The following is a 9,254-nucleotide window of genomic DNA, read 5'->3' on the forward strand; positions in this document are numbered from 1 at the left end:
CAATAAAAACTCTTATTTACCTACTACCTCTTTGACAAATCTTTAATATATTTAACAATCTCCATGTTGTTTATTAATTAAACCTTGGCATATTTATAACATATATATATATGTTCTATGTTTGTTTGTCCTTTTGTATCAGTCTGATTATAAATAAAAAAAATAAAAAGAAATTTAAAAAAATCAACTGCAGTGATTCGCTTAGCGCAGGTTGTAAAATCAAGCATGACCCGAACTTTCCAGCCACTGTTGCTAAGTGAGTCACCACGGTTGATAAGTTAATAATGCTCACTCGATGCCCGTCTTGTTTAGCAGTGGGAATCCATTTTGGTCATAAGTCGAGGAGGGAAGACATAGAAACATAGAAACAGAAGACTGACGGCAGAAAAAGACCTCCTGGTCCATCTAGTCTGCCCTTCTACTATTTTCTGTATTTTATCTTACAATGGATATATGTTTATCCCAGGCATGTTTAAATTCAGTTCCTGTGGATTTACCAACCACGTCTGCTGGAAGTTTGTTCCAAGGATCTACTACTCTTTCAGTCAAATAATATTTTCTCATGTTGCTTTTGATCTTTCCCCCAACTAACTTCAGATTGTGTCCCCTTGTTCTTGTGTTCACTTTCCTATTAAAAACACTTCCCTCCTGTACCTTATTTAGCCCTTTAACATATTTAAATGTTTCAATCATGTCCCCCCTTTCCCTTCTGTCCTCCAGACTATACAGATTGAGTTCATGAAGTCTTTCCTGATACGTTTTATGCTTAAGACCTCCCACCATTCTTGTAGCCCGTCTTTGGATCCCTTCAATTTGATCCATATCTTTTTGTAGGTGAGGTCTCCAGAACTGGACACAGTATTATTCCAAATGGGGTCTCACCAGCACTCTATAGAAGGGGATCACAATCGCCCTCTTTCTGCTCTTCCAAGCAGGGAAAATTTAGATTTCCACTCCCATCAACCCCACTGGACAAAAACCTTCCTTCCTCCTCGCTTTAACACACCGCCGCAAACTCCAGCATGAGAACACAGTCCTTCCAAAAGTGGTCAAGCGTTTTAGTCCCCTCCAGCCGCCCCCCCCCCCCCACCCACAAATCTCTGGGGAGAACGGTCCCCCGTTCCCATGATCTCATTCCTCCCAAAACAGCCAGCCCCAAAATAAATGCAGGCAACAAAACAGATCGGAGATTAAAAAAAATTCGCCTCTGAGCCTATGCAGAACACCCCTTCCTCAACAACCCTGGGATTTAAAAAAATATATATATATCACCCTGAAGGCCAAAAATTCCAATTTTTTTTCTTTCTGGCTGGGCATTCGAATGTTTGCTGGCAGCTTTTTCCATGGCAATTTGTATTATATTTCCCCCCAAAGGCCATATTCAAACGCCCCTTCCCTACCCACCCACTCCTTATTATCCACATTGCAAGAAAGCTGGCTAAGTTGCAACTTGGAAAGGTCACTAAGTGGAGCTGGAATGTGAGGCATGGTAGGATTCGGCATTCGGGTGAAACCTAGAAACCTCCTGGTCCATCTAGTCTGCCCTTATACTATTTCCTGTATTTTATCTTAGGATGGATATATGTTTATCCCAGGCATGTTTACATTCAGTTCCTGTGGATTTACCAGCCACGTCTGCTGGAAGTTTGTTCCAAGCATCTACTCCTCTTTCAGTCAAATCATATTTTCTCACGTTGCTTCTGATCTTTCCCCCACTTAACCTCAGATTGTGCCCCCTTGTTCTTGAGTTCACTTTCCTATTAAAAACACTTCCCTCCTGAACCTTATTTAACCCTTTAACATATTTAAATGTTTTGATCCTGTCCCCCCTTTTCCTTCTGTCCTCCAGACTCTACAGATGGAGTTCATGAAGTCTTTTCTGATACGTTTTATGCTTAAGACCTTCCACCATTCTTGTAGCCCGTCTTTGGACCCGTTCAATTTTGTCAATATCTTTTTGTAGGTGAGGTCTCCAGAACTGAACACAGTCTTCCAAATGGGGTCTCATCAGGGCTCTATACAGCGGGATCACAATCTCCCTCTTCCTGCTTGTTATACCTGTAGCTATGCAGCCAAGCATTCTACTTGCTTTTCCTACTGCCTGACCATACTGCTCACCCATTTGGAGACTGTCAGAAATCACTACCCCTAAATCCTTCTCTCCTGAAGTTTTTGCTAACACAGAACTGCCAATGCAATACTCAGATTGAGGATTCCTTTTGCCCAAGTGCATTCTTTTACATTTGGAAACATTAAACTGCAGTTTCCATTGCTTTGACCACTTATCTAGTAAAGCTAAATCATTTACCATATTACAGACGCCTCCAGGAATATCAACCCTATTGCACACTTTAGAGTCATCGGCAAATAGGCAAACCTTCCCTACCAAACCTTCCCCTATGTCCCTCACAAAGCTATTAAAAAGAATAGGACCCAGAACAGACCCTTATGGCACACCGCTTGTAACCTGACTCTGCTCAGAATACTCGCCATTAACAATAACTCTCTGATGTCTACGCTTCAGCCAGCTGCAAATCCACTGAACTATCCAGGGATTAAGTCCAATCGTCACTAATTTATCTATCAGCTCTTTATGTGGAACCGTATCAAAGGCTTTGCTGAAGTCCAGATAGGCAATATCCACGGCACCACCTTCATCCAACACCTTTGTGACATAGTCAAAGAAATCAATGAGATTAGTCTGACATGATTTGCCTTCAGTAAAGCCATGCTGATTTGGGTCCAATAAGTTATTGTTTTTTAGGTGCTGATTTATCCTCTTTTTGAGTAGAGTCTCCATCATTTTAACTATAACTGATGTCAAGCTTATTCCGATACACTGAGGTCTGATAAATCCAACCAGATAAAAATTGCAGAGCTGCGTATAAAGGGTCCGCAAGTTCTCTCACTATAGTTCTGCCAAAATTCAGACGGGATGTTGAACTCCTATCTCCAGGGCCTCAATGGGGGCCCACAGTTCCTCCCCATCACTCGAACAGGAACATGCCTGGAGTCCTATAGAGGCAGTGGGGCAGCCCCAGTGGATAACTACTGCCACCCTGGAGGGTAAAAGGGCTCCCGGGCCAGGATTCTTGCTCCACTGGCAACTGTGCAAAGGACGGAGGCTGGACGGGAGCCACCGAATTGGCAGGCGAGGTCAGCAGTTGCTCCAAGGAGGGGCCCCGCCCGGCTTCGTTGACGCAGAAATTCAATGCCTGCAGGCGACACTGGTAGCCCCCAGCCCGCGACTCGGCGTTGGAGTAGCCGAAGACGGGCAGGATCGAAGCTTTGGCGTAACCCTCATTGCCCTGCGCGGGGGAAAGGCCCTCGCCGGGCGACGGGTGGCTGAGCTGGGACGCTTTGCCGTTGCCCAAAAGACCCGCGAAGTTGGGTACTAGTTGGCCAAACGTTTGGGGCAACCCCTTGCTTTCCTGCCCAGGTTTCAGAGAAGGTTGGAGACCATTCTGCAAGCTTCCATTTGGGTTAGATTGGGAAGGAGGCCTTTCCGTGGGGGGGACCTTGAGGTCATCCAAAAGGGCCCCTTTCACCTGGTAATCATTTCCCGGCAGGCAGAATCCTGACGGTTGGCTGTAGAGCCCAGTTTTGGGGCCCGGGGCTCCTGGAGGATGAAAACACAGCGTCTTGGCTCCAGAGGGGTTGAACTTGGCACATTGCTGGTTCTCCGGGCAAGGTAGGGTGGGATCCTGACCCTCCTGCCCACCTGTGAATGGATTCAGGGGAGGCACCACCCCCTCGGGGCCTGGCATTGTCCGGCTGGAGACATCCACCACTGATGGGCTATCTTCCATCTTGACCGGCTTTCCCACCAACCTCCGGCCGGTCGGCTGGCCCCTACCGCCCTTCTTGGTCCCCATGGCCCCCGAGGGCCCCCTCTTGCGGGTGAAACGTTGCCGCCGTCTCAGGAAGGAGCCGTTCTGGAACATGTCCTGGCACTCGGGGTCCAACATCCAGAAGTTCCCCTTGCCCGGTTTCTTGTGGTCCCGAGACACTTTGACGAAGCAGTCGTTCAGCGAGAGGTTGTGGCGGATGGAGTTCTGCCAGCCCTGTTTGCTGCGGCGGTAGTAGGCGAAGCGGGAGGTGATGAACCGGTAGATGCCGCTGAGAGGGAGCCGCTGCTCGGGGCTGCTTTGGATGGCCATGGCGATGAGCGCGATGTAGCTGTAGGGGGGCTTGGGACCCTCCGAGGAAGGCAAACGGGCCCCCACGCAGGAGTCTCCGCCGTAGGATGAAGGTCCCGCCGACGGGGGTCCGCCCGCTTCGCCCACGCGGGACGGGACCGACCGTGGGGAGCCTGCAAAGTCCAGCTGCATCGTCCTTCAGCCGCTCCGGACGGTTCCCCACCTTCGGACGGTTTGAATCCCGCTGCGGGACGGAATCTGGGATGAGCCCGCGGGGCGGGGGTGGGGGGAAGGCGCTGGACCGGCCCCACCTCCGTCCGCGGGTGGGTCGGACGCGGGGCCGGGCTTTTCAGGCCACGGGGAAGGCTGGAGGACGGTCGGCTTTGGGGAGCGAGCCCGGCTCCCGAGCCCTTGGCGGACGGGGAAAAGATGAGCTGGGCGGTTGGGGGGGGGGGGGGGGGACTCCACGCGGGATGCTGGTTCGCCAAATCCGGCGAAGTTGGGCAAACATGTCAATAGGCAGGCAGTCAGTCAATAGACAGCGAGAGAGAGGGGTGGGAGGGAGAGAGAGAAAGACAGACAGACACATAAACCAACGAAGTCCCCCAAATCCCGCGAAGTTGGACAAACACGCCAATAGACAGACAGACAGACAGACAGACAGACATAGAGAAAGACAGACAGACAGACAGACATAGAGAGAGAAAGACAGACAGACAGACAGACAGACAGACACATAAACTAGCGAAGTCCCCCAAATCCGGCGATGTTGGACAAACACGTCAATAGGCAGACAGACAGACAGACCAGCGAAGTTGGACCAACAAGTCCAACTCTTGAAGTCAATAGACCGGCAGGCAGGCAGGCAGGCAGGAAGACAGGCAGTCAAACCCACACGTCCCGGTCCGCAATCGGATTTGAGCGCTGCCGCTGGATACCTGCCGCCCCCACCCCCATCCCGGATCCAGCAAGATTTTGGAAACGCGCGCGCGAGAGAGAGAGACCACGCGCACACCCAAACCAACCGACCCCGAGTTGCGCAAGAACAAATCGAAGGGGTTAAAAAAGGGGGGGGTGTAGGTTCACCTGCTTGGGAGAGGAGAGGTGGGGTTGGGCTAGATTACCTCCAAGGTCCCTTCCCTTCTATTCCATTCCATTCCATCTTTTCTTTTCTATCCTATTTCATTCCATGTTTCCTTTCCTTTCCCTTTCTCTCCTATTCTATCCTTTCCTATCCTATTCCATTCCGTTCTCTCCTCTCCTCCTATCCTATCCTATTCCATTCCATTTTTTTCCTTTTCTCTCCTATTCTATCCTTTCCTTTCATATCTTATTCCATTCCGTTCTCTCCTCTCCTCCTATCCTAATTTCTATTCTATAGAGAGAGAGCCATCTTATAAATAACTCTACGTGGCTCCCAAATTGAAAGTAAAACCATAAGAAACGCCATAAAACTATAAAACAGCAATAAATGTATTAAAAGCCCTTAAAAATGTATAACAGGCACGGCCTTGGATATGAAACGGAAATGCCTGGTGTCCTTTGCCAGCGTCAAGGAAAAAAACCCTTCAAATCCTCAAGAAGTTGAAACCATCAGGACAAACTAGGAAAACAGCCTGGAGAAAAATAGCCAGGGCCTCCCTCTACTGGAAGACGCCATAAATTAGGTTTGGTCCAGAATTTAGTTTTTAGTTTTTTAATATTAGATTTGTGCCATTATAATATTGTTTTTATCATTGTTGTGAGCCACCCCGAGTCTTCGGAGAGGGGCGGCATACAAATCTAATAAATTATTATTATTATTATTATTATTATTATTATTATTATTATTATTATTATTATTATTCTGTCTGGGTTCCCCCAGACCTCAACACCAACTGGAAAAAACAGCCAGACACGCTGGTAAAAGCAAAAGTACTTTATAGCTTGAAAAATAAACACAGAGAAAAACCTGTTCTTCCCAACAGACAGGCTATAAGACTTTACAGCAGAGTCCTGATGTCCAGACAATACAGCAGCCTTCTTGCTGGCACACCCACCACTGTAGAGAATAAGACCCCCACCTTTTCCCCCCAAGGTTTCAGTATTCAAAGTCACAAACCAGAATTCCAAGACGCCAAAGATCACAGCCAGGTCCCAGGACTCCCAAAGATAATACTCCACAAGCCAGGAAGGGTGGGTCTGCCTTTTAGCCTTTCCAGAGAGCACCACACCTAAACCCAGCTGTTGCCTCTTTAGTGCTGAAAGTACCTAGCTAATTGGTCCCTTCGCTGGGTTGCTCTTCTCTGTCGCAGATCGATTATTGCTTGGGCATTTTCCTCTAAGGAATCCAGGCTGCTTGCTGGGGAGAGCTCCCTCTGGGGGGACTCTGGCTGTCCCCCCTCTTCTTCAGCCTGAGATTCCTCCTCCTCGTCTGCCTGCACCTCCTGTTCCTCATCCTCCCCCTCTGAGCCGGAAACCGACAGAAGATCAGCCGTTCCCTGAGGGGCCTCAGACGGAACCACAACAATTATTATTATTATTATTATTATTATTATTATTATTATTATTATTATTATTATTATTATTATTAGACAGCTAGCTTGTATTTCACATTTGCATTTATTAGTTTGTCAAACATGTACAAGATAGGAAGTGTAGGTATAAACATAAATGTTTGTAATGTTTCAGGGTTCAAGAAAATATAAGATAGCTGAACAAGAAGAGGGGCAGGCAACTTAGAACTAAGGAGAAATTTCCTGACAGTTAGAACAATTGATCAGTGGAACAGCTTGCCCCCAGAAGTTGTGATGCTCCAACACTGGAAGATTTTAAGAAGATGTTGGATAACAATTTGTCTGAAGCAGTGTAGGGTTTCCTGCCTAAGCAGGGGGTTGGACTAGAAGACCTCCAAGGTCCCTTATTTTTATTTACTTACTTACTTACTTACTTACTTACTTACTTACTTACTTACTTACTTACTTACTTACTTACTTACTTATTGGATTTATATGCAATTTATATCCAACTCTGTTGTTATTGTCATTATTTGGGGGAAAACATGGATAGATGTCATAAAATCAGGTTTAATAATAATTTAATAATAATTTATTAGATTTGTATGCCGTCCCTCTCCGTGGACTCGGAGCAGCTCGCAACAAATAATACAATATAACAAATCTAATATTAAAAACATTTAAAACCCCACATTAAAACCATACAATTCCATGCATTAACTATATATACCTGGGGTTATCTTAGTTCCCCCATGCCTGGCGACATAGGTGGGTCTTTAGTAACTTATGAAAGGCAAGGAGGGTGGGGGTGGTTCTAATCTCTGGGGGGAGTTGATTCCAAAGCACTGTGGCCGCCACAGAGAAGGCTCTCCCCCTGGGGCCTGCCAGCCAACATTGTTTAGTCGACGGGACCCGGAGGAGGCCATGACTGTTACAACAAATGAACATAATAGGCAGCCTCCCTTATGGTCGTTATGTTGTAGACTACATGTAATAACTCTGTTCTCATCGTTCCTAAACTCCATCTCCTCCCACTTACGACTGTATAACTGTAATTTGTTGCTTGTAGACTTACGATTTATATTAATATTGATTGGCTAATAAAGAATTCAGTTCCGTTCAGATCAGTTCTATTCTATTCATTTCTGGGGGGAAAGAAAGAAATGCAAAAAAAAGTCATTTTTATTTATTCCATTTCTGTGGCCACCCAATGCAACTCTGAGCAATTCTGCGTAGCTCAGCTAAGTTTGATTGAACTGCTCTACATCTTAATCTGTTCTGCCAGACTGACGGCACAAGCCCCCAGTTAGGTGCAAAGGTAGAAAATCAGAAACACACAAACGTGAAAAGTCAAGAACACTGTTTTTATCCAAAGTAAAATAGAAGCAAAACACCCTTTTGGTAGTCCAAGGGCTCACCTTCAAAGCAACAGACTTGAATGCAGTGAAAAACAATAAACAAACACAAAGCAAGTAACAAGCAGCTGTGAAGACGTCACAGCCACTCTCCTTCAAATGTTTTCAAACTCACACATTTGACTATGGTTTAAATTCAGAGTCCTGGTATCAAAGCAAAGAGAGTCCTTGGAGAAGCCACTTCCACTCTCACCGAACAGATAAACTTCCACACTTCTGCAGCCAAAACGCTGCCAATTTAACAGCCGCCCCGATTAGTTGAACCACACCCAACCACAGGTGAAACTCCCTTATCTCCTGTAGTATTTCTGCAGCTGCTCTTTCCTCGTCATTGCCCTGCGGCTGCGTATGTCAATGAATGTCTCTTCATCTGAATCCATCGAGGATAATGAGGATGAATTGCTTCCTAATGGGCTGACTGCCATGGCCCCCTCTGAGGATCCCATTCCCAATGTAAAAAACAAAACAAAATAGAAGGTCTAAAACTGACGTTGGCAGTGCGGCCCGGGGGCCGGATGCGGCCCGCCTGCTGTCTCTGACCGGCCTGTGAAGGAAGGAAGGAAGAAAGGAGGAAGGAAGAAAGAAAGGAGAAAGGAAGGAAGGAAGGAGAAAGGAAGGAAGGAAGGAGGAAGGAAGGAAGAATTGGAGGGAGCAAGGAAGGAAGGAGAAATTATCTTTCCATGCCCCTTTGCAAAAGTCCAATAAATGCTCATTTTTTCATTGTTCATTGGTTTCATTGTCCTTTACAATAATTTAAAGCAAACCCCCCAAATTCAAAGCTACTTTCAGGCAAAGCCTCCACTATATTTTCTCAAGTGACAATGTAGGTCAGTTGAAGAGAGGCACCTGAAGGGAATATTTTGAAAGAGAAGAAAAGAACTGCCCAAAAGCAGAAAATAAAGGCAAAGAAAATCAGAGAGACAGAAGCTTCTCTCCATTTGGAGAAGGAAGGAAGGAAGGAAGGAAGGAAGGAGAAATGGTGGAAGGAAGGAAGGGGTGGGCAATTACCGGTAATTTATAATTATAACATGATTATAATATATAATTATATATATATATAATATACCTGTAATATAATATAATATAATATAATATATAATTATAATTTATAATTTATAATATAATTAACTCAATTCTACCCAGTAATATACAGTACTGGGTAGAACTGAGTTAATTATATTAATCCTGCCCTCTAAAACCATCCC

The 9,254-nt window shown here is 45.9% G+C and overlaps 1 protein-coding gene across 1 annotated transcript; it reads right to left on the reverse strand.

The window, feature by feature from the left end:
• Positions 1 to 2,987: 2,987 nt before the first annotated feature.
• FOXS1 (forkhead box S1) lies at positions 2,988 to 4,331 on the reverse strand. The gene has a single exon (XM_070730949.1). The coding sequence runs from the start codon at positions 4,329 to 4,331 to the stop codon at positions 2,988 to 2,990; it is 1,344 nt and encodes a 447-aa protein (XP_070587050.1).
• Between the last annotated feature and the right edge of the window lie 4,923 nt (positions 4,332 to 9,254).

Source organism: Erythrolamprus reginae, unplaced genomic scaffold, assembly GCF_031021105.1.
Source record: "Erythrolamprus reginae isolate rEryReg1 unplaced genomic scaffold, rEryReg1.hap1 H_48, whole genome shotgun sequence".
Classification (NCBI taxonomy): Eukaryota; Metazoa; Chordata; class Lepidosauria; order Squamata; family Dipsadidae; genus Erythrolamprus; species Erythrolamprus reginae.